At 35.7% G+C, this 27,100-nt stretch overlaps 1 protein-coding gene across 5 annotated transcripts in view; it reads right to left on the bottom strand.

The window, feature by feature from the left end:
• The window catches only part of SPOCK3 (SPARC (osteonectin), cwcv and kazal like domains proteoglycan 3), a 252,657-nt gene that overhangs the window by 7,715 nt on the left and 217,842 nt on the right, over window positions 1-27,100 (bottom strand). For 4 of the 5 annotated variants that reach the window (XM_075709123.1, XM_075709127.1, XM_075709125.1 and 1 more), the window contains 2 exons: window positions 13,147-13,266; window positions 1,490-1,711 (listed from right to left, as the gene is read on the bottom strand). In XM_075709123.1, the coding sequence (XP_075565238.1) occupies window positions 1,490-1,711; window positions 13,147-13,266 (342 nt within the window). The remainder of the gene's footprint in view (window positions 1-1,489; window positions 1,712-13,146; window positions 13,267-27,100) is intronic. The other variant, XM_075709126.1, reaches the window with a different exon arrangement.

Raw genomic sequence — 27,100 nt, forward strand, 5'->3', positions numbered from 1 at the left:
ATTATTTATAGGCTATAGAATGCAAAACTACTTGAAACTAATCTCTGGAATTGCTTTCTTAATGCCCTGGTTATGCTGTACACACATTATATGAAACTGATAGTGAGCCAATTGGTAGAAGAACCTTGGACCATAGTAGGCCACATGCTATGTGCTGTACTTTCTCTGACAATTGAAAAGAATTATGCTGCTCTCCAAAGAGTTAGGATGTTTATATATTAAGCTTAAATGATTGTGGTGGTGTTTTTTTTATTTTAAAGACAACCACACAAAACATGTTATGTTCTGTACTTTAAGAACCACTTTACTTCTGGCATGGGTTATTTTTCATTACTAATTTTGTTAGCAGTACATACACGCTTATAAAAATAAAAGCCAAAATATTGTTCTACTATGAAACAAACAACATGTTTTGAAAGATTATATATAAACTTTTTAACTACAAAGTTACCAAAGAAAAGAAGTCTGGTATTTGGTATGTATCTACAGAAGTACACCTTTATTTTTGTTCAGATTTACAATGGGCAGATGTGGCATGATAAAAATTTTATTTTCACAGAAGTCAAACCATAGATGCTGAGAGCTAATGGGAATTTACAACAAGAGTTTTAAGGGAACAAGTGAGATTTAAAAATTGATATTAAAAATTGTCAAAAAGGCTGAACTGACTTTCCAAACTTCACACCAAATCAGTCTTACCTCTTCTGCTGGCAGTAGAAATTTGGACCCCGATTGCTATTTATTCCTTTGAAAATCTCCCTCATGTTAGTATGAAAAATGAAGGGACAATTTTGTCCAGTTTCAGCCAATATTTAATGAGTAAATTCTTTGATTCATTACAACTAGTTTGATTATATAATTTATGTGATGCCTCACCTAGATCTAAAATTGTTATATGATCCTCAGGAAAATAATGCTTAAGGGTTGCATTTATTTGTTTAACCAAATCACATCAGGGCATTAACAAGAGATTCATCTAGGCAGTAAAAATCAATTGGGTTTAGGTCCAAATGACTGGAAATAACTTTATCCATAATTTTCATTCAGTTATTTTAATAGATTCACAAAACAGAACATTAAGATGCCCTACTTTAGCAATAAAAAAGTTTATTTTATAACCTAGGCAAAGTAGATTGGGAAATAAATAATTTAAGTAATTTTGTTCTTTATTTTGGTCTCTTTCCTCTGCATACTTACTGGAAGTTGGCATGAGAAACAATATTGCTGTAAAAGTATTAGCTGCTGTTTCACACTTTATTTAGAATCCTTGAATTACTAGCAAGCCTTTCCATTAAGCTTGGGTTGTTTGTTTGTTTAGGTTTTTTACTTCATTTTAGGTATTCACAATAGGTCAACAACCTTAACACAAATTCATGGTACAGCATTTAAGAGCTTGTAGTTCACTGTAATCTTCTTAATATGCTAAAAAAAGATAAAGCACTACAAAAAGGTCAGTCATATACATATGCAGGTTGTTCTCATCTTTTACCTTGCTGTCTTTGGAAGCAGTAGCACCACTCATTGTTAGATATCAAACTGTCCTTGTATGTGTCACAAGAATTGAAGAATGCCCTGGTGCATGGCTCATTCTTGTCAAGGTAAATGCTTCCAAGTTCTGACTGGTCCAACAACAGGTCATAGTTCGTATCAAGCCTGTTAAACATCCAGCCAAGGGAGTCTTTGCAAATTGGCAAAATGCTGGTATCAAATCCTAAGAGAAAGGAGGTGGGAGGAAAAAAAAAAATCATATAGCAGGAAAGATACAGCAGCTGCTGAGCTCAGCCACAACAAAAGAATGCTGCATCATGGAAATTGCTCCAGTGGTACATATATACACTACATAAACAGTGTATGCTATTGAAATACTACTTATAAATTATATGTCAGCTTCATTTTAAAAAATCATTAAATTAAGCTGCTAAAAAAATTAATCCCATCATCAGTCTCAAAGCATTTAGAAATATGAGTTTTCTTGTCAGACATTATACCTATAGCACACACATTATGTACAGTAATAAATGATCTACAGTGATTTCCTGGAAAATAATTCTGTTGACAAATTTTAGTGATATTATAAATCAGGAGAGTGAAGCTCAAGTGGTTTGCAACATTCACAGAACTAAGAAGAGAATAAACTCCAGGTAACTTGTTGGAGTCCATTTTTTTCTTCCTATAACATATTCAATTCTACAAAAAAGGAACATGATACTCAGCCTCAGCAATGCCTTGAAAGTTATGGTATTTTATCTTTACCTGATATACTTTACATCTAGGAGGAGGCTATGGAAAAGATGATTGCTAAGAGCAGCTGTCTGCCAGTATCAGACCTACTAGTACAGTTTGCATCTTCCTAAATTGTTGCTTGGAAAAAGGGCTATCAGGAACAGGCTGAGTTAATTATTCCTGCAGCCAGAGCTCAGGACTCATGTTTGTTTTTTCTGCATCAAATGTAAAGTACGTGCAGACTTGCATATGGACATGGATGGCAAATTCAGAAACTGCCAGGTCTCTTGCCTATGTAGATGATATGAGCTGCACTTGATATACACATACGTTTTTTCCTGTTCATGTGCTATGGGTCATACCCCAGGCTTACGGTGCACATGGCCAGGCAGTTGAGTATACATCCTAATACATAACAAGATTTAGTGCTACTAAATACTATTCTTCTAAAAACTTTTAAGCTAAAACTGAGCACTGAAAAAATGAGATTGCTGAATACGCCTATAGAAAAGTTGATGTGAGACCACACAAGAATTCCCAGTTTCTACTGCTGTTAAAATCAAACCTGCCTGTCTTTGCTGTTGTACATAAGATAAAGAAATCTGAGAAGTGTTTCTATACTGCTAAAATGGGGCAACTTGCATAACTCAGTGATCAGATTTAGAAATCTGTAGATTTTCCTTTAGATATATAAGTGCGTGGAAATGTCCATGCTATGGTGGAACAACCATTTCAGAAAGGAAAAGAAGAAAGTTGACAGCACCAAAAACTCCCTGTGGAAGACAGACAAGCACATAAACTCCCCATCCCCAGAAATCCCAAATTATCTATGACTTTTTATCAGGGTAGTCTCACTTTTTCTTGCTCCCTGTTGATCTGCTGCATTTATTATTCTTTCTGCTTGACAGAAAGAAAAGAAAAAAGCAAAAAAATAAAGCAAGCCATTTCATATTTATGATATTTTTGATGTGTTTAACACAATTTAAAAACATAGCCAAGCATTCAACTAACGGACTCCCTCTTCCTTCCTCTCCAGCCCCTGATAAAACATCAAGACAAAAAAAATTATGGTTTTTTTGTGGGTTAGGAAGAACAGAGAGACAGGACCTGGCTGAATGAATAAGGATCCATAGTAGATGTGTTCTTCAACTTTATCTGTAAAAGATATCAAAATTATTTAACAGGTGTTTCTGATTTGAAAAATTCTGGAAGGTTCCTCCACCTTAAAACATTTTGTCTAAGGATGAATGTCCAGTATAACATTATTTACCTCTAATGCTCTGTTCCTGAAGGCCTCTTAACACTTTCCAGGTATTTCTCTTTGCTAGTCCTGCTTTTAGCTAGAGATCCTCCTCAAGACCTTGAATTCAGAAAGGGGTCGATGTGAAACATACTGTTTCCTATCCTGCCTTTTGTGTACCTGCATGAAGGGAGGAATTATTCTTGTGCTCATAAAATTTTCCTGAATTTGGCATTCTGGCCAGCTCACCAAACTGTAAGACAGGTTACAGAAAAAGAGCAACCATGAGGAAACAGAGTTTAATGAATAAGATGTCAGCTAGAAGGCAATACAAGATAAAAGCTACTTTAAAGATCTATTCAGGGATGGATCTAGTGGGCCAAAGTAGGTAATTGTAGATAATACATCTGCATGTGGAATTTTAACGGTAAGTTTATTGAAAGGCATCACTTTCAAGCTTAGAACAAAGTATTTTTAAATTAGCATTTGTGCTCCATGCTGGAAAAGCTCACATCATTAAGTACTTTGTATTTTAGGACACCAGAAGCTAGTGTTATGTATTTAATAAACTCTTCTAAGGAAAAGGGGAAAAAACCCAAACACCCACTAATTTTATTTCTCTCAGTCAGTTTCAAATTTTACTCTAAAAAGAAATAAATTTATCTGGAGAACAGTAAAAGACCACTGAATATTTCAAAGATTTTATGCATCACTAAATTAAGGTTGGAATGATATTATATATCTGCAGAAAATTTTATCCCTATTTTTTTCTTGATTCTCTTAACTAGCATTAGCCTGTGATTTGAGTTCATCCTCTGTTCCCACCCCTCAATTTTTTCTCACTTCTTTCTATACAGCTTTTAGATTTTTTAAAAAGTGTGTCTAATAGTGATGTCCCACAGGATTTGTTACCTATTACATTTGTCACAGTTAAGGACAAAGCTTGAAATGAAAAAAATTGCATTAGCGTCAGCAATATCATTAAAAACCAGATGATTTTATTACAAATCACTGACATCAACAGGAAAGCACCAGAAAAATGTCATTAAGTTCTAATATTTTCTACCAATCCAGTTAAAGTTCAACATAACTATAGTTTAATATTTAAATATAGAGGTTGTAGTCTGATATTAATGATATACACTTCCTAGTAAGCAGGAATATGTAATAACAGAATTAATAAACCTACTTCAAACAATAACATTTCATATAAGAAACATCTCTTGTTATTTCCAAGCCTGAAAAATAAAGTTTACATATATCAAAACTGTCATAACCTACCTATTAAATAGCATCATATACTGGAGAAAAAGCACTGTGGGTCACGGGATCTAGCTTTCTACTAAATAACTGATGTAATAATTTCAAAAACTAATCATGCTTTACCTTGAAAGTAGTTTATGTTTCTTTTTTCAGGATTTGCTTCTGAAGTAGTTTGTAATTTTATTTACAGCCCAGGCATATTTGTTATTGTTTTTAGTATTTTTTGAGTTCTTTCTCTTCTCTGGTATTTACAGTTTTAGTGTTTTATACAGAGAAAATCACGTCTGTTCTTAGTTTTCATTTGGCTTGCTTCACCAAGCCAAACTCTTTCACGACCATCAGTCACCGCAGTATGGTGTAGAAATGTCTGAAATCTAGGTCAAATATTAGTTTAGGTGAAATAAATAAAAATGGCTAAAGCATTTCAGAGGTAAGCCAGGCACGCTGACAGAGACAGAAGCAGCTTTGTTTGATCTAAAATGGAGCAGTCCACTTCCTCCAGAACTGCTACACCACATAAAGACCATCACCTCAGTTCCATGTTCACATTAAAAACCGTTAAGAGATTACTGTGGTAAAGGAAAATTCTTTGTTCAATTTTATGCTACACTTGAGAAAAAGAGTTAGGAAAGCACTTCATAGAATCATAGAATCATTTAGGTTGGAAAAGACCTTTAAGATCATCCAGTCCAACCATTAACCTAACACTACCAAGTCCACCACTAAACTAATTAAGGGTAGGGTAGCAATTTCATGTTTCCTGGCTTGGTGGCCGGATTATTTTTTAATGAAAGTAAAAACTAGGAATCATTAAGGTTGGAAAGGACCTCTAAGATCATCAGTCCAACCATCAACCCACCACCACCATGCCCACTAAACCATGTCCCCAAGTGCCATGTCTGCCCATTCTTTGAACACTTCCAGGGACGGTGACTCCACCACCTCTCTGGGCAGCCTGTTCCAATGCTTGACTACTCTTTCTGTAAAGAAATTTTTCCTAATACCCAACCTAAGTACTTAAGTACATAGCTAGAGTTTAACATCTGCTAACATGGTTGGACACACAAGGGGTTCAGGTGATATGGAACTAAGAATCACAAAATCACCAGGTGACCTAGAACTAGGATATTAATTGCCCAAATCACAGACTACATATGTTATCACTTTGAGCACCAACCGGAATGCTCTTCTTGCACATTTTTCACAGTTGTGACACAAAACAAAAAGCAGAAACTAAAGGGGGAAAATCAGTATAGTGGAAGGATAGTAATTTATTCTTGATGATTAAGTACCAGGACATTATACTGAGGAGAGCAAAAATTGCTGCTCAGATGTCTAAATTACGGAAGATTTTATCTTTCTCTCATTTTAACCACTTATTTGAAATCTATTTCCATATACCATAATGAAATGAGCTTTTACGCAGCTATTTCTGAACATTGTCTAGAAAAATGTGAAGTACCAGCTTAAGCTCTTTTCCTCAGTGAAAACAATCCCAAGGGAAATATTATTGAGAAATATACCCCTCCTCCATGGCTTACACACTAGCATTCAAAACATTTCCCCAAAAGGAACCAACAGAAATGTTCCTATGTTTCCAAGTATTTCTCAGGGGAGAATTTCAACTCTTAGTAAATATAATCTGCTTTTCAAGGTAAAACTATTGTTTGTCTGCTTATTAAGCTCATAAGTAATAAATCCCTGTGTACATTGAAGAAGATAGCTTTTGATATTATGTGGAAATCAAAACAGCATACGTACATATGGCTCATATATTGCATTATCTAAAAATTGTTTATCTAATAAGCCAAGAGAAGTAAACTGCATGATTCTTTCCAATACCAGTACAATAAAAGACACTGACAAATCATACATGTGAATAAACACACATGCAGTCTGCTAGAGCCCTGACTGCCATGGCTTTTACTCGTTCAGCATGCAAGCCACAGAGCAAGAAGGTTTTCACTTGTGATGGATTTGTCTAATATTTTGGCTATCAGAAAATCTTCAGTTAACAGCATCTCACAGCTGAGGCCTACCATGCACAAGCTAGGAACAAGTTTTCTTTCCTAATGTAATTTTATCAGGACAGACTTGAGCAGGAAGGACTAAACTCAAGAGAGGACTAAGCAGACGTGAATGTTTTCTGTCATATTTGCTGTTCACAGAAGCGCTGATCTAGGTGAGACTCATCTGGCTCCATACTAGCCCAAGAAGAAGACAGCATTAGGCATAACATTCTCTGTCACCTATCTAAAGTTGTAATGTATTCTGGCTCACTGTGATTACCCGGATAGGAGCAGAACCTGGGTTAGGGCAAGACATGGGGAAGGTACCAAAGGCCTTATGATAAACCTAGGGTAACTGACTCTTATTTTACAACAAAAGGTACAAGACAAAGAAACTAAGCACAGACGCAACGTCCCTTAAACAGCTCTAAAAGTTTCCATCCTGAAGTCTCTCCTTTTCCAGAAAGTGTTTTAGAGCATTTGGGGGTGGTGGGGGGGGAGGAAATCAAGATGAATCCTGTTGCTGGAGGCTACCAGTTTGCTAATAGATTGACAGTACACTGAAACGTATTCTGTGGGACACCAGACTGACCATTTTATTAACAGGAGTGACTGTTAAGGAAAAGTAGAACATATCTGAGGAGGGAGAAATTAAATAAAATGCTACAATAAACATCTATATATGTTTCATTGTATATAAGGATAATTCTGTACAAAAGACTGAGTCAAAACCAACTTCAGTCAACAATACTGATTTAGTTCATTCAAAGTCTTAATTTTAAGTAAAGATGGGTTAATTTAAAATTCCTGCTCAGAATGACTTCTATGCTGGATTTCTTCTTCTTCTAGACTCTTGCTTTAAGGATGCCTGGGCTTATGCTAACCTGACATATGCAGAAAGTCATTAGAAGAACCTTTTCTTTCTAGCAAACTACAACTATGGTTCAGGTTTCCAGCCTGTACAACTTTGCAGTACAGCTTACGGGACATTTTCTGAGGCAATCTCAGGAAGTAGCCAAATTCTCAGGCAGTCAGCATTTTCAAGACATCAAAAATGATGTTTAAAACTGCAATTCTTTTTATCTCTTGTAACTATACAATGACTGTGTGGGAGAGTACTGACAGGAGTAAGCAAAAACTTTCTGTTCTGCTCACGAGTTCTGTCTGTACATCAGGGTTTCCAAATATGCTTCAGCAACGAAGATCAGGGAAATTTAATTTATCTCTGCATAATGTCAGCTGTGTCTCTTCATTGATAAGGAGTCAGAATGAAACAAAAACCTCCAAAGATCTAAAATTGCTAATTTTATTTACACTTTTCTATACAAAATTTGTCTTCTCCTGCTGCAAGTTTGTAAGGGTATTTGGCAATTTTAGTGTAATATCTCACCATGCTAGTTCTAGACAAGCCAATTATAAGTACTTTTCTTTCAGACTCCTTGTATTTTTCTGTTATTTTCAAAATTATTAGTGTATTAGACTCTAAATGATCATATTATTCCTAAGCCATAAGAAGATTCTCTATTACCTTTGGCCTCTGGTCTTTCATCTTCTAACATGACAAGGCGCACAAGTATTCTTCAGAAATAGACTGCCTGTTAGCAGAAATATTTGTGGGACTATGGTATTTTTTGTGCTTTGCATTTGATGCATCAATTCCCTAGAGTTTCATCACACAAAATTAATACAGAAATAGAACAAATATTTTAAATGACTTTAAACAGGTACGTAAAACCTCACTTAATTTTTCAACTCCTTATTTCCCCACCCACAAGGGAATAATAATAACGGGGGTATTATTGTAATATGGGCGTAAAGTATCCTTTTCCCCTTTGTGTCACCTATTTAGACCATAAACGGCCTGAGGACAAAAATCAATTTAAGTGTTTATATAGCATTTATAGTAATGATACTTCTAAATATGTGCAATCTGAATATATCTGGACACAAAAGGGATTTTGGAAATAAAACCCTATTAATTATTTGAAATATTCTAGTCTGCATTACTAATAAGATTGATCTTTGGAAAAAAATAAGTGTCAGTTAAACAAAATTATCTTACTCTTGTAAAAACACAACAATGTAGGCACCTTACATTTTTAACTTGTTATCAGCATACTGATGACTCTAGCAGAACAACTTAAACACTATTGTTTGGTTTGTTTAGAAAGAATATTAATGATAGTGTGGACTATTTAATAGCTGGAACAACTCTGAAAAGCACCAGTAAGGCACTATAAACTTGCACCACATCTACCTTGGTCAGAAGGACTGTGCACAAGCCTTTTAATAAATCCTGTCCCAAATGCCACCAGAGAGACTGAAATATGAAAAATCCTAAATGCAAACAGACAACCAGAAAGGACATCACAAATTGCTTTTTTAAATGCAGAATGTTTTTTTTCCGTGAGGAAGGAACTCTATGACAAGAATAAAGGACAGCCTAGGGGAAAGGGTGCCAAACCAGATTTTTAACTCCCCAAGGGTGATGAACAACTCCAGGGATCTGCTAGAATAATTAGGACTCTGAAAGGGGAGGCTGCATTACGGTGTCTTTTTGTCGTAGCTGTTTGTTCTGTACAGATCACTAAGTCTCATCTGCTAAGTATAAGGTCATTATACATGATTAAGAAGTTCTTTGCAAGATTTATTTCTAGGTGTAGCTCTCAGACACCCCCAAGATAGGGGCTGGACTCCCTGGTATACTTAAAAATTAATGAGCCTGATGTGTTGGACCTACTATGACTTTGGAGACCAACTTTGAGGGATTTCATTAGGCATACTACTCGAGAGCTTAGCTCTTGAAGAACAGTTTTAAGAATTCCATAATGGTATTAGAAAGGACATTACCATGTGGAATGGTTATCATTATTTTTGTTTCTTTGCGTGTTTACAGGCACATACTGAACTAACATTTTCTTCTAAACCAGACATGTTAACTTCTCAGAAGATACAGTACCTTTTGCTGCCTCAAATGAGAAATTTTGAAGTTCAGAAATGTACATATCCGAAAAACCATATAGTTGCATTAATGAAACTAGTTTTAAATAATTTTTGCATCCCCAAATCCACAAATGAAAGAAAACTACTACTCATCATCTATTCATTCAATCACTTTCTGTCTATAGATGGACTGCCTTTTTGCAGCAGCCTGTCAAATTCATTAAATCAAGTAAATATTGGCTATTTATAAAATTGAGTAAATACTGTGCAAATAGGATCTTTTATATTTGAAACCAATTTTTTTTTCACAATTAGATATATGTAATTTGAGTAACTGACCACAGTACTAAACCACTAGACTCTAAACAGTTATTGTCCAAATGTTTTTATGAAACATTGTGGGTTTTGTCATAAAACTCTTTTTTAAAGAGAGAAAGAAGAGAAGACAGGACAAACTGAATGTCTCACATGTAACAATTTTCTACAATTTGATTTGCTTTGTTTTACTAAAAAGAAAATAAACATGCCAAAACCTATCATCAAACCTCCATGTTTACATCCTAGCATTCCTATAACAAATAGCAAACTTTTCAACATTCTTGTAACAACACTACCTCTATTTTAAGGTTGATGAGCCATAACTCTTTGAAACAGAAAATCTAATTTAAAACCAGAATAGTAATCAAATTAGTATTTTGTACAACATTCTAGCTGTTTAGGATTAATTTCTGGTACCATGTTACAAGTGTAGGTCAAACATTTCTGACAGCACCACATTCACAGGGAATTTAAAGTCAGTAGTACAATGAGAAGAGATTTTACCACACAAATGACATTTCCTTACCTGTTGATGAAAAAGAGCCCCGAAAAGACTATTCTTAGCCATCCAAATCAACTCTTGACTCTGTCTCTCAAAAAACTGGTAGGGTATGATTGAGTCTAACTTGTGCCTAAAATTTCAGGTGTATGTGTGGATTCTTTATAATGTCAAAGGAGAGAACTTCATGACTTTGAAGGCTTCCAAAAGAGAATTCTGAAAACTGGGCCAGAAACCTGGGTTTTTTCCCCTCAATTGGAACAACTGCATTTGTAGAGAAGATCCTTACCTGAAGGCTTTTAGGGGAAAATACATCTCTCTGCCTGCCTTAGAAAGATTCCTTTACTAGCTCAGGTTAGGTAGGAAAGATCCCACAGACCCTAAAGTTTTGTAGGAAGCTAATCAGAATGGGACCATAACATTTTCTGCAAAGAGCTTCTCATGCTCACAGGCCTCACAGACTAAAGTGCTTCATGCAATTGAACAATCTGTTCTAAAAATACCCACATATTTCACAACTGCTTTGGTATACATCATCTAAGGAGATGGTTAGTTTCTTCTGCAATGTTCATGAAGTGCCAAAACATGAACATTTAGGATGTACTAGATGTAAAATCATCATTAGGTAGACACCACTCAATCGTACAAGTGTTGCTAATGTTATAGTAAGTGGCCATCAAAGTTTGAAAACAAACCAACCAGTTGGGATCACATATTTCTAGGTCCAAAAATTGTCAAGGTCCAAAACTCTGCAAGACTCTTGCATTTTTAGTCACACATATTAAAATCTTAAATCCTACGTCTAAATAGTGTCTTTAATTGCTATTATAAAGTAAAAATTTGCAAGCAAACAAGTGATAAAATAAATGTGAGTATAATATATCCATGTACACATCATGATACAAATACCTATCTCAAGTACAGATACTAGGTCTTACCAATGCCATGTGTGTGCTTAAGGAAAAAAGGCCAAGTAAATCATCTAAGTGAAAAATCTCACACTCTTAAGAACTTTGTGCTTGCACTACATTTCAATGTATTCAAAGTATTAATTATGAACTTTACATTCCTGTATTACATAAAACCCAATTACTTGAAACACTGACTTTTTATTTATGTATGTCGTAGTACTTAATAGCTGTACAGCTGCTTCTTTTATCACTGCCCAAAATTCTTTTTGAACTTTTACTGTATTATCAGACTTCTAAACAGCTGTGCTGCATTTTTGACCTTACCTATTCAATGCATTACCCTCAACAAAGTGAGTATTCAGCAAGAAACGGGACCCTACGCAATGTTTCAGCTGACCTTTAACTGAGCAATGTGCTAACACTAGCTATATTCTTAGATATATTTCATTTATTACTATACCATAGATGCTTACTTAAGAGCTGCAAACTTTGTATTTCTGTTGTTTTCATTACTGGATGAGAAGCAGATCACATGCCAGTTATGGGCATCAACTACAATGTAATTTGGGAATATATGTTTTTAAATAGGGCTTTTTCAATGTCAATAAAAAGTTACATTACTGTATTACCACATTAACTCAGAAACATTTTTTCTTAATGTTAAGAGAAGTATTCCCAGATAACCCAGAATCATCTTTAATTCACTGTGTTTTACAGAATTATTTGTATTTCCTTAGCATGAAAAATCACACAAAGAAATGACATTTCCAATTAATGAAATAAAAGGATTTCCTGAAAAAAGAAAAAGTAATGCTACAAATAGCAATCAAACAAAACCTAAAAAAAAAAAAAAAAAAATCCCAAATACTTAAAAAGTTAATAATGAAGGAACTAAGGTAAGCAGCCGCAGTGGCCAAGTTCTGTGAAACATACTCTGGAGGAATTCATAGTTTGCTCTTCATATTAACGAAAGGTAGAGTTTTACAGCTTATGAAATCTAATTTCACTCTCCTTCACAGCAGGATGTCTCTCTTGAAAACGATTATTGCACACTTCAATTGCTATTTTAAAGAAGCCCTTTGATAATTACATTTTAAAACTTTACTACTTTCCACAACAAAAAACCTATTTAAATATTTGAGGGGGTAAAAAACTAATTATGCCCCCTACTGTTTCCACTTCCTTAGTACTCCCGAGTCTTTTCCAATTTGAAGTATATCCTTGAAAATTCCTTTTTACTTACAAGCTTCTTTTCCATGTGTTTTTCTGTACCAGTACCTACAGTGGCATCAACTAGCAATGATGGTTCACACATAATTACAGCTCTTGTACATTATTTCTTAGGACTAGCCATTCAGCAGCTCACTTTTCTCTATAGAAAAGTTGCTCAAAATCCCTACTTGTTTCTTCTGTTTTGTGTCCTTATACAGCAGCTAATTATCAAGTTCTATGAAACAGACAATTTGATAGCATTCACAAATGAAAGCATTGTGAATGGTAGCTGCCATACATTCTTACAAGCAGGAGTCCTGACAATTAACATTGAAAGTTTAAAGTGAATATCTTATATCAGTACTTAGTCATGAATAAGAAATTAACTCTAGAAAAGCACAGAGTTATGGTTTCATACACATGCCTACTTAAAGCACATCAGAATAAGGCAAATCTTAGCAACGGAAATACAAAAGTACAAAAAAGTATCAGAGAGAACTTCAAATAAGACAAGTAGAAATCTCTTACTGGTTCTTTCAGGCCTTTGAACAATCCTGGTCTTCTTATTCTGAATTCCACTTTCATGAAGTGCCTTAAACCAGTCTCTCAATCTGTTCGCAACCTCCCTGAATTCCAGGTCACTGCACACTGGAAAACAAAATGCAGAGCTATTTAATGTTTTTCTCCTGGGTGCTAAACATAACTTTTCAAACTATGCTAAAAAAAGTAAAACACATAAAATAATAGAAACTTATATATTCCACAGCTTGCTTTCATTCCTAAAGTTCAGTTTCATTACTTAGGTATGCCTTCAAAACCAATTAAGATCTTCAGGAATAAATGTCTGATGTATAAAGCAATTATGAAATTATATATATCTAGAAATTAAAAACATCCTTTGCAAACTACTATAAACAGTTCTAGCGCAGGCATTTTCACATCTTACTGTAGATGAGGCTGTATGGCAGAGACACCCATGACAGTCTTTTGGAGTTTCATTTCTACGTTCATTAAGGCAATAGTTACAAAAGTCCTACCAGAACAGGTCGGAGATGTGATTTAGGCAGATAATGCAGGAACACCCAACTTGCTTTCCTATGCTGAAGCATCAAAAGAGGAAATAGGGTGGACAGAGTGTCCTGGTTTCAGCTGGGATAGAGTTAATTTTCTTCCTAGCAGCAGGCATAGTGCTGTGGTTTGGATTTAGTAGGAGAAGAATGTTGATAACACGCTGATGTTTTAGTTGTTGCTAAGTACTGCTTATGCTAGTCAAGGACTTGTCAGCTTCCCATGCTCTGCCAGGTGCACAAGAAACTGGGAGGGGGCACAGGCAGGATAGTTGATCCAAACTGCCCAAAGGGCTATTCCACACCATATGATGTCATGCTCAGTATATAAACTCAGTATATAGTTGGCTGGGAGACTGCTATCACTGCTTGAGAACTGGCTGGGTATTGGTCAGTGGGTGGTGAGCAATTGCATTGTGCATCACTTATATTGTACATTATTATTTTCCCTTCCTTTTCTGTCCTATTAAACTGACTTTATCTCAACCCACAGGTTTTTCTTTTTCTTTTTTTTTTTTTTTTTCATGATTCTCTCCCCCCCCACACACACACTGGGGAGGGGGAGAGTGAGCGAACGGCTGTGTGGTGTTTAGTTGCCTGCTGGGTTAAACCACAACACAGAGAAAGTGCTTCAAGAGTTTTCCCATTTCATGTGTTTGAGAGAAGCTGGGAGAAGACAAGAGAAATAATAGAATGTGGAAGATGACAAAAGCAGGAAAGGCACTGGATGTATGCTTCCCTAGATAACAAAATACCTTCCCGTGCCCTTGTCAACAGTTAGCACTTCCAAATCAGGGTCATTTTCCAGGTCTACCAGTAACTGACTAAGCTACAATCTGAAGAGCTCATACCTAAGTTAGCAGAGCTCCACAGTGATGCTCTTGAAAATAAATCTCCAGTTCAGCTTACTTTTCCTTTATTATGTAGCAATCCATAATATTTGGTGACATAGCCTTCAGCACACTTTATTAAATTGAACAACACTGTGAAACACTTATTTGTATTTTAGACTGACTGAAACATGTCATTATGTCAACAACTATCGATGCCTGTACAACAGCAGGTATCTAAGCATTTGTTAAGCATTCTTTGCTGAAGTCTCTCTTGAGATTTTGATTCTCTCCATGAAAGACTTAGGTGCAATCTATACATACATTTGCATATATTATGAAGTGATTTTTTACAAAAACTCATATTGTGCTTTTCTCTTCTGTAATGGAACAAATTTTTTTCTGATAATTCGATATGCAACTGGGGAAAATTTTTTATGATATATAGGCATGTACGCCTAAAAATGTCATATTGCAACAGCTAGATGAAAATAGTCTCCTGAGCCAAGAGTACGCATCATAAATCAGACTCGTGGGATTTCTACATTTGCTACACCACCACCTTCCTTTACCAATCCTTGCACCAGCTCACAGGTCAGCATAAAGAATCAGATATTAACTTGGGACACCCTGCTCCTCTTTAATTCCCTTCCCATTACACGAGAAATAGAACAATATTGTTCCTTTCTCTAACTACCCTCCCTTGGTTTAAAAGACTTTTAGAATTGAATCAAAGGGTATGGAGCACAGCACAATCATTAGGGGTACCTGACCTGCCATTTAACCATTGTGATTTATCTACCCTGCACAATACTGTGTAATACCACCGCAGGTCCCAGAAATAACATAGCCGCATTACTGTGGTGCACTGACCTGGCTATTTTTATCTACTTCTAACTTGTCTATATGCAGTGCTACTCTGATTAACCTCTGATGCTGAGCTGACCTGCTCAGAGCCAGCATATAAGCTCATTTACAGACACACACACATATATCCATATGTATATGTGCGTGCATGTATACATACATACATATATATATATAAAAAGGAGAGCATGAGGAAGTGCCAGCTACAAGTAAAAGCTTAGCTTGAATAACATTAACAGAAAGATGTACATGGCAGCTGTATGATGGAGAGAATGTATGAATTCCTCCTTTCTGTAGAAGGAGCCAAACAGACACATTGATGCTAATCATCTTCTAAGCTCATTAAGGTGTAAAAACAAAGCACTAAGAAAAGGAGATAGCGCCTCTTTGGCTGTTAGGTGTAAGAATAAAACAGAGTTTGCTGTTTCAGCATCTGGTACTAGCCACTGTCATGCACAATATGACATAAAATGACATTTTCTGTGCTCCTGTGAACTGCATTCCTTTCAAAATGGAAGGTATGTATGGCACATTTTGGGCATCAGACACATCCTGTATCAGATCTCAGATTAGGGGCATTCTTCCACCTTCAACTTCTTGTAATCCTTTTCCCAAACTTTGCTTGGCCATTTAAATTATGGTTTTTATCTCAAAACCAAGAATGAGAAAATTGTAATAATTTGTGTTTAATTTTAATGATTTTGATAACTTTAGCATGGGAATAGATCACCTTTAAAAATCAAGGCAATACAAACCAAACTGATTAAAACTGTCATTTGCTTATTTTACACCCCACAGCTACTCAAGTGCTGGAGTACAGATCTCATTCATGGCAGGTAATTACATTTACTGTATTATTAATTTAAATGCACAGTGAATTTTTGGTTCATGACATTTCTAACATGCCAAGTAAAAGTAGACGTCTTCTATATGTGAAATATACACAAGAGATGCAGCATAACTATACTAATCCATGCACTTATTTATATGGACAAACTGTGTTCTCAGCAAGGATTTAAAGCATAGGTTTATAAAATATCTCATATTTCAATATTTGAGTATCACAGTTTTTTATCAAAGAACATGTAGTTCATTTACTAGCGTCTCATAAAAAAATTTAAATGGTACAACCAGCCAGCAAATTAGAACTGTTGCCATAAAACTTTCTATCAGTCATTTCATTTCCACAGGATTCTTAAAATTGTTCAAGTTTGGAGCTGGTTAAATAACAACTAATCATGCAATTTAATTTTGATTGCTGGAAAGTAAAATACATTGGATTTTTTTTTTTTCTCGTTCCTCCCACTCCCCCCCTTCTTTTTCCCTTCTCTATTTTTGAATTTTCCATTGAGAAATTTAAGTTTCAGACTTCAGTATACTTGCTATTTTCCAGAATGCTTTTAAAGATCTTGCTATCCTAACATTAAAATAGCAGAATAAGAAGAAAAAAAAATTAAGAATGTATTTCTCATTTTACGGTTCCTCTTAAGTGGTTTTAGTTGGGGCTACTTAAGGTTAATTCCTTATGATCTGATGTCAGTATTCATTCACTTCCATCGTTACTCTTGCATATGGTCCTCTCTGAAGATTCTGTTACTTTATCTTGTTTGAAGCATTTCGGAAACATAGAACAATCTGATTAAAATAATTCAGTTTTCTATATTGTGATTACTGGGGAAAAAAGCCAGTACTATCCTGTCATGAGAATTATATATATATATATATATATATATATATATATATATATAAAAGAACTTATTAGAACATGATATTTCATACTGGAAAATGACAAAGCAGAAAACAGATTTACATAACTGTGTAAGAACACAGGGTATTAATAGTGGCAAATAGATCCTTAAAGTAATACAGCTATTCCTATAGCTAGAGATTAGCATTTGAGTACCTTTGGGCCAAGACGTCCCTTTTCCTAAGTTATTAGGTACAATGTGCTTGGACTACTTAAGCCATGCCAGTGGCAGGAAGCTGCACTCATTACCCCATCAGGTAACACAGAGAAGCATAGGACTAGTGGCTTGACAGAGAAATCTTCTCAAAGGAAAAGACTGAATCTTTTGACAGTTCCCAAAGGTAAATCAGGCAGTAAAACCCCTGTTTGGTCCTATCTCCACACAGACATGTGTGCCAAAACCTGACAGAAAAGAAGAACCACATGCACTTCTTTATTCACACACAATGGTGCTTACAACATATTTTATATAAGTAGCAATTCATGTGGCATCTAGAAAGTGAACTTCTTAACTTTAAATTTGCATAATATTATCTTCATTAAAATTATCTATTTATATCAATTAGAAAAGCTGTAAAATAATAGTATTTTCAGGTTTGGGGCTAAACATTGCTATATTTATTGCTTCAGATATTGTACTTCTAAATATACCGTGATTGATATTTGAAAGATATTCCAAGCAACGTTAATTAGTATTAACACAGTACATGAAACAGTCCACCTTGCATGAACCTGCTTCCATGTTAAGTTATAAACGCATAAAACCAGAAATTGTGTATTAGCTTTTTTGCTTGTTCTTACATTAGGAAAATAATCTGGAAGCTGCTCTACAGCTGTCATATGTATGCATAGCAAATTGCAAAACTGAATATACCTCTAATGTTATATGGCAGAAGGCATATTTTACAAATTTCCATTAAAGTGTTTCTGTATGGTATGCATGAATAACTAAAAGCAAATTCCAGGACAATTCAAGATCAATGTTATTCTTTAACAGTTTTTTGTACAATTGCGCTTTACAACTATAGTTCAAACTTATTCATAAGAATAGGGGCTACCATAACCTAATACATCATGAATACTGCTTGTTTCAGTGTTGATTCAAACCTCAACATTTTTTTTATTTGGATCAATCTGCTCAGACTACTCACCACCCTGCAACAAGTGTAAGCAGGACGTCAAGCAGTCATTCTCAAGTTATGAAAACAGCAGAATTTCTGGCTTACAGGGCAAGTACCATACTCAGGTACAGTCTAGGGGGAAATTTTGCCTTAAGAACTTATATATGTAGTGCAAACTTCAAATAGACTATTGAAGAATAAATACGGCCTAAAATTATCTATGTTTCTCTATCAATCTGCTGAACAGAGCTGTCTCCAGTCTTATCATCTTGCAAAAAGTCCAATTTTTAAAAAATCTCTTTTCAGGAAGAAAATATTTTTGGTGATAAAAGAAAAAAAATTGGGGGAAGGTAAGTCTGGGAAGTTGCACAAGATCTTTTGGGAGGTGGCGATGGGCCTGTCAGCTTTAATGTTAAGCAAGGTTAAATGAGAAGGATTCACTGTTTTGAGATTTTTGGATAAACTCTTCTTTCCTTTTCTCTCTCTTCCTAAAATAATCCTGTGCTTTCTGCTTGTCCTCTCAATTTCCTGTGCTTGCTGCCCTGGAAAAGGAAGGGGCCAATGTCTGGATAACATGCAGCCACTCTAAGAAGTAGGTGTGGGACAGGATGTAGCAGCTTTCTGTTCTCATTCCTGTCCCTGTCTCAGGTACGCACACAGATTACTGTTTCAGCAAAGTAGCTGTCACTGGCACTACTTCTGGTTCACTACCTTATCTCTGGAGTAGCAGAGACATCTCCAGAGAAACTCTGGGATGTGCTATTCGGGCTAGGATCCTGCTGCAGCCTGCCACCCCAGCCTCTTCCTTCTTTCACCAGTACCTTGGCACCAGGCTTGTACAGTAGTAGACTGATGGCAACACAATGGTGTTACATTGTGCATCAGCCTAGGGTAAGATTATTTACTCTATAAAACATCTTACAATTTTGGTGAACCAGACAGCAGGTAATACAATTCATGTCTGAAATGATTTGAAAATTATTTGGAAATTAAAACTGCTTAAACTTTAAAAAGTAGGAAGCATCCAACTTCCATAGCACAAAAGAAAGATGACAATAAAACAAAATATACAAAGTTCTGATTACTTAACAGCCAATTCATCATCAAAGGAATACATGTGATAAATATGTTAGTTTTACTTAAGAAGCATAAAGCAAGCAGAGTTGATCAAAAGTTAGAGAAACCTGCCTCCATTTTTTCATAGGTTTTTAGTTAGTAAATTCCGTTATGAAAAGATACATACTTAGAGGATAGCCAGCAATGACTTCATTGTACCTGAGTCACTATGGACAGGCGATTTTTTGGTAACAAGAGATACTTCTGCCCACACAAAATATGAGTACAGACTAATTGCTCACACATTCAGTCCAGCAAATAGAGAATGCTGCATATATAGAAGTAATGCTAAGAAGTGCATTGATTTTTGCCACATGTATCAGTGCTCATGAACATGCATGATTAAAATTGCTGGAAAATTACAGAACTTAGGTCATTCAAAGAACAAAAAAAGGTGGTGCTTACATATTAGCTTTGTTATCAGCTCTTTGAGCATTTCTATATCAAATCAGTACACAGATTCCATATTACTACTTAATATAATATTTTATTACTATGGAATTTTCCCTTGCATTTTGTTTCATAATGAAGTTATATTTCTGTGGTTGAAATGGCTAAGGCAATATTTGTACATTCTGAGTAAACTGGGGGCCTCAGACTATAGAAAGAATCCCATTTAATGTTCCATGTATTGAGTCAGCCATACATACACAGACAAACTGAAGATTCTTATCATGTGGGTTATTAAAAAAGTATAACATCCTTTCTAACATCTTCCACATGTTAAAAGATATGATTTTGAATGTGAAATAACTTCAACTATATAAAAGCTTTTTCTAAAAGCACTTATCACACGTCAGATTTTTGTTGCTGTTTTGACATGTAAAAAGGAAAGTAGCAGCAAAATAACCTTTAAAATAGTAAAATAAACAATTTAATTTCCACTCACACAGAAACTTATGAATAAGTTCTGTTCAACTTCCCAGGAACATTCAGATGAATACAAAACAGGTGTAAAAGACTTCAGTCTAATAAGCATCTTTCAGAAAGTCATAAGTGGAGAACAATATTAAAACATTATCACAGTTACAACTTTTTTTCAAAGGACTGGGCTGCACAACATAACCCTGAGTTATGCTTAAGTAAAATCTTTTGTCACAAAAAAATTTGGGTATATTTATGGAAAATGTCTACATTTGGCTTTGTTTCTGATCTGTATCCTGTCTCAGTACAGTACCTGCCTTAGCACTCCACCTTAATTCACTCGGATTTATGCAAATAAACCTTGTATTCTGTAACAGAGAGGATCAGCCTAACACTGTTCAATAGAATGCTATTTGGCATTGAAACATGCTTGCTCAGGGTTATGCTATATGATGAAAGATTACATTAATTAATGGGTTGATGCATTCTAGAATATGTTTAGGGACTTCGTTCTAGTGATCAGCTTCTAAAGATACATGCTGCTGAAATTATTGTATGCATTGGTCTGTACTGATTTAAAATAGGTCAAGAAGAGGTAATTCAGATCTATTCAGACTATTATATCACCTGATAGACTGGGAGATGAATCTTTAATGGCGAAAGACAGACAGTAAAGGTTATAGAAGGTTAGACAGTAATCAAAAAATGCATATTAAATCACATGAATCCACTCAGGAACCTGCCAAGAAGTACTTCTGGTTTTGTCTAATGCCAACACAAGGCATTCCTGCTATTACAATCAATTCTAGTAGCCATTAAGAGAATTAGTATGAAGTAAAATGAAGTCACTAGCTCAAAGGTTACTGGAGTCTCCTGTCATTTGAAGTAATAAAAACTGTCTTTTAAAACCAACATATACGGCTATGCAAAAAAAGAAGGGATCTGAAAACTTGTAGGTACCCAATCCAGAAATATCTTTATAATAAATATTATTTAAATGTTAGGTGGAACCAACTGTTCAATTTGTTTTCACATACAGTAAATGTTACAATTTGTGTTGGCATTTGAATATAATTTACTGATTGGAAGTAGAATATTTGAAAATGCTAATCAGTATGTGTTCTTTCAGTGCCTTTCAACTCAAGCTAATTGATGAAGAAGTAAAAATAGTGCTACTGAAAGCTATAAAGACATGCAGAAAGTATTTTGGGACTAGCACAACGGATTGAAGTCCCTAACATATTTAAACCAGTCTTAGCTTTCTGACATAACAGAAAATAAGTTCTTTCAGCAGTGTATACTTCTTATATAAACAGAGACATATATATAAATTATCTGTAATTTAACAAGTGTAAATCATTACCATATTGACATAATAAGCACACTGAAATACTGTTGTATTAAGGAGTAGGTTTTGTTAAGTGAAGGGTCAAAAAGTGATTTAGAAAAAAAAAAAGAAGCAATAAACACACCCCACACTATGTAGCATCATTCACAATAATACATGGGACCACAAGGCTGTAGATAGAACCTGTGTCTCTAGTTAGTTTGGGAAGAGATACTTTCACCTACTTTTTCAGCAGCAGGCCTCAGTTCAATATTCAGTTCTAAGAGCAGAAGGCCTGACAATTGTGAAGGAAGCTATATAAACCTAAAGAAATTATTAGCACACAGTTTAACAGGCATTTAAATGCAGAACTCACCCATTAATGTCTTCTTTCGTGCCCTGCAGCCAGAAGATTCCTAAAGTCTTTATATAACATAACGTACTATGACATTTCCATTCCCGAATCCACTAATGGCCAGTTAACCTGAAAACTGATTTACTGGTGATATGGCCAGTGGGATTAAGTTGTGGGAGAAAGATTAAGGCTTTGTTTCAGAGTGAGATATGAAGTGCCTTGCCCCGCCAGAAGGCACACTTCCAAGACACAATGTGATACTCCACTATTGCACCATGTGGTTGTGCTTGCCCCACAACTCTATCGTGTTTCAAGATACATACCCCCTACAACCAGAACTGCAGATCATCCCCAGCACATACAATCTCATGCAACTGGGCAGAACTATATTCATAAATTCATGTATATAATAAAATAACCAAGAAGTAAATATACAGAGAGCACACGGACAATTTGAAGAACAGGGTACACATCAACCACCTCCTACAGCAAACCAGGAATTACTCCGTGTGAGATGGGTGATTTAACAATCACTGTGTGCGCTAAAGAAAGACTTTTGATCATCCCAACTTTTTCTGTGTGTTGTAATCACTGCGTATGATCACGAAATCACAGAATAATTTATGTTGGAAGTCCAGAAGTCATTCAGTCTTACCCTCTGCTAAAAGCACGTCTAATTACATCAGGTTGCTCAGGGCAGTGTCCAGTCATTCATGTCTTGTGATCATTGCGCCGCTCACATGAAGGTTCCTCACTATATGAAACACTACCCCTCTTTAAAAGGAACAATATACTACTATCTTGTAACTCTATACTGTTTTCCTGAAAAGTACAAGAGTGCTGTATCATACTGTAACTTGAGGATTGCACCCGTCTGTCCAGGATTGCTAGACATCCAGAAACCTGGTTACAGCAGCAATTCCGACTCAGCTGTGGGAGGGATTATTTAGAGCAGTCCACAGCTGATGCTTATGCAGTCCAACGCCCTGTCAATGCGTTACCTACCACTCATGTACTACTGTATGGCTGTGCAGTAAATCTTATGCATCTGAGACGCACTGATTAACTGCACATCCAGTACGTGCATTTAACTGTATTTCTTTTCCAGAGGGCCCTGTGTGAAAATGCGGTAACCCCAATACTGCCATTAGAATTCAGTGCTGCCTTTAAAGACAGTATCTATTAAACTAAACTGGAACATTATATAAAGCATACCTACTCAGCATCAGTACTCTGCAAGGCTGCCATTCTGCATAGGTTTACAAATTTAGCCCTGAAGAACTGATTGCTCGGACTGAAAATTCCTGGCTCCAGACTAAGGGCTAGGCCCCATTTGGCTAAATCTAAATGCCTAAGAACACCAGAACTAAAATTGTATACAAATGGCCTTACAATTCCTGCAATATACGGCAGCATTTCTAGCTCTGTATCATCTCTGTCCCAAACGGGAAGACTAACATATGGCAAAAAGAAATGTGATTGCAAAAAACAATACATTTGGCAGAAGGACAAAAAGCCCTTCAAACTTGTAACTAAAGGATGGGACAGTCATTTCAGCCATCTTTTTACAGTCCCATATGTATAATCAGAACTTTTTTTTTAAAAAAAAGGCTGTAAATTGAAAAACTTCATATGTATCTTTCTATTTTTATAAGCTCATGAAGTTTATTAGCCATCTGTTACCTTTAGGGCCAATGATTTTAGGAAGATACCTTGAAATTAACAAATAAATGCATTCTGATTTCCTTGCTATTTAGCTAAACATAATGAATTTTCTACTTCAGTTAGTCTATGTTACGAGATAATTAATATAAATGCTGCAGATACCATATCAGGAAACTGCAGCTGCTTATTCTTACTGCCTCAAATTAATGTTCCATACAGACATTCTGCTCATGATTAATGTTTCATAAAATTTAAAATGATTTCAACTAAATTACACTTTCACAAAATAAATCTGATCTTTTTGTGTCCTCACAGTTTTAAAGACTTCACATTTAAATATAATGACCACTTCTGAATGCAGGAAAAATAGTAGTAAGCACAACATACAGAATTTATGTGCTAAGATACTATTTTCAACTTAAAATATGTAAACTTACTAAAACATTGCAATTAAATAAGATAATAGTAATTCTTTAATCTGTCAGAAGTATCACAGACCTATTGTGGAATTTGTTAACTTATTTTCTGGAGTCAGTACATATGGCTTCCTTTGCTAACTGCTGCTAACCTTTAGCATTAGTTATCACTTCTCATCATGCTCTGTTATTCTGAACTATTAATTTCTGAGGATGAAAATGATGTTATTAATCTGTAAACTGCATACTTACGAAACTAGATAGCAAAAAAAGTTAGAGAGCAAGGAGATGCTCCACTGTAGCGTGCTATATTCCAAGATCTTTTCATTCCCAAATATTTTTATATATTCAGTTGAATCCAGTATTTCACATAATAGAAGATATGGAAAGCAGCAAATTAGGGACAGAACAGCAATTTTCTTAGTGGTGAAAGCTTTCCAGCCAACCCTACCCCAAAGGTGAGGTAGTTTTCCAAATTCAGTTTCAAGGAATCCTGAAAGCACTACACAGCTCTGGTACAAAGTCAGAATATTTTCTTCCTTTCAAGGACAAGAGTGACAGAGTCCCACAAAGACTTTTTTGCATTTGACATAAAAACCCTTGAATCCTAGTAGACAAGGATAAAAAAGATCACTAAACAATGCCCTTTATAAAGAAAACTTAAAAATATATATGTATTATTTCAATATTTCAAATTGGAAATTAGACATTTTCTGAAATCAGAAATGTTCTGCTGTGTGGATAAGAGGCTTCAAAGGTCTAACACACCAGGTAATTCTGTGCACAGAACCTGGAAGGGACTGATGGACCTTTCTTTCTATTGTGAGAGAAAATTACCATTATGTCTTGGTTAGGACTGGTTACTGGTTTGCACCTCCTGCAGGGAAGGATATCAGAATTCAACATTGGGCTGAACAATCACCAACTAACAGAAATTAGCTAAACTCTGTTCTGCAAGTGTCTGGCATAAAGGAATTTTACATCACTCTGCATCCCACTAAAATCTGACAGATTTAAGACTGGCATTGCAGTTTTCTTCTTTTCGTATTTAGATTGTGATCTGATGCTTTAAACCACTTTGTACTTACCCAAACCATTTGCTTGTGTGTCCTTCTTGAATGCTTAATCACTGACATTGCTCTTAATCACTTAGAAGGGCACATTAAAGAGCACAGTTGCCTGTCAACCTCTCAGCAAGGACTGAAAGGGTGGAATCACTCCAATTTAGCTAATTATGTCTTTCCTAAAGTGAGGCCATCAGAGGTAGACAAGCTCTTTCTCTACTACTGAAGAAAACTATGGCAGTCAACACATTATATCAGTATTTTTAACAGCAGGACACACTCCCGCTGGCACACGAATCACATGCCCTGAGATGCAAAGCCCACTACACTGTACCAGCACCTCACTGAAATCAGAATTCTAGTTAAGTAAATGTATTCTGCAGCTGTGTCTCCACACAAATTCTCTGATCAAAAGTTGAAGGAGAAATGAAGTAATGATTTTAAAAAGGTGTAATCAGGGTACAAATATCTGAAATGTTTACATGTGCATATATGAAATATGTTAGCAAAGTGCAATTATGTTTTGCTAGTCTATGCACTGAACACTAAATAGATTGTTCATGAATGTCTGATGTAAATCAGAGAATTTTTATGACATGTGTATGAATATTCATAGAGATAAGAATTTATTTAGCCTTGGTAATTTCTAATGTGGTTATTCCTATACTTCTTTTAAATCCAAAAATCTTGCATTACCAACAGTGACCCTACTGAATTACAATTATTGTTCTTGGAAAGGAAGGGGAAACTTGTTCAAAGTGCTGTTTCATAAATAAGTAAGAAGGATATGAGAAGCATGCACTGGTGAGGCTTGTGGGTGTGTGAAAATGTTGGAGGGTACAGTGCCTGATAGGATACCATTTGCAAGTTAAAGGACTATAAATCTGTTGCTTTTTCGTTCATAGAGCCTCCAGGAAGAAGTCCATGGAGAAAATTATTCCCAGAGGTACACCTGAAAGGGGAACAGCTACTTTACCTCAGCAGAGAGTCTGGCAGTGAACTACTACTGTGGATAACCAAGGACAAGAGCCAAGGAGCAAACCAATGAGCTACATTATTTGACAGTGTAAACACACCCTTATGTGCCCTCCCATATTCCTTCACCCCAAGTCTGCGGCCTAGAAATGGAGACCATGCCACGTTGTTTGGGAACAGTGTAGTAGCTGAACAAGAACTAGATTATGTATTACAATTTGAGCCTGTGAGAGAGGAAAATCAGGCTTCAATCAGAAAATCTGCAGAAGAAAGAAAAACTAAGGAAAGTACTGTAAAACTGCAAGTGAATATAATCCACTAACCTCCTTCACAGGGAGAACAAGCTTACTAGACAGGAAGAAGAAAATTTTGACTACAGCAAATGCAGGAAATCAGTAACATCCCATCATTAAGAATGACAATTCAGTGTCTGCAGAGCTGTGCATAAGAATGGCTGTTTATGGTCAGACCAAACTCTATCAAGCCTCATGTCTTGTCTCCAAGAGCAGCTATTAATAGATGCTGTGGAAAGAGCGGTATTTTCATGGTATGCCTTCTCCCCCTGCTTGATCCATGGCTCAGAGATGCCTTGACTTCACATGATTTAAATGGGCAATGCAGAACCTGGTCATTTCTGACTATCTGCAGATTTCATGTTTCAAGGAAATATAGACTTTATTTTTATGAAAGGACAAGGAGAGAAAATCTGCTTGACCAAGATTCTCCTGAAATCTATTCACCGTCTATTTCTTATCCCATAAGGGTAAATTTCTGAAGCATAAGCTGCAAATCCTACCAGGAAATCGCTCTGTAGCCAACACAACAGGATAGTGATAAAATGCTGTATCACTCTTTATGAGACTCCTGTTTACGTGAGCCAGGTAAACAGGCAGTGTCCGCAGTCATTTTGGTTTTGAAAAATGGATATGGCCCATAAATACTGGAACCAACTTCTCAAAACTTAGCCCTTGACAAGACATGATCTGTGTGGGTTATGGAAGAACGTAAGAGTGACAGCAGCATGTCAGACCAAAGGCCCATCTAGCCCAGCACTCAGTCTCCAAGAGT

Source organism: Pelecanus crispus, chromosome 4 (assembly GCF_030463565.1).
Source record: "Pelecanus crispus isolate bPelCri1 chromosome 4, bPelCri1.pri, whole genome shotgun sequence".
NCBI lineage: Eukaryota > Metazoa > Chordata > Aves > Pelecaniformes > Pelecanidae > Pelecanus > Pelecanus crispus.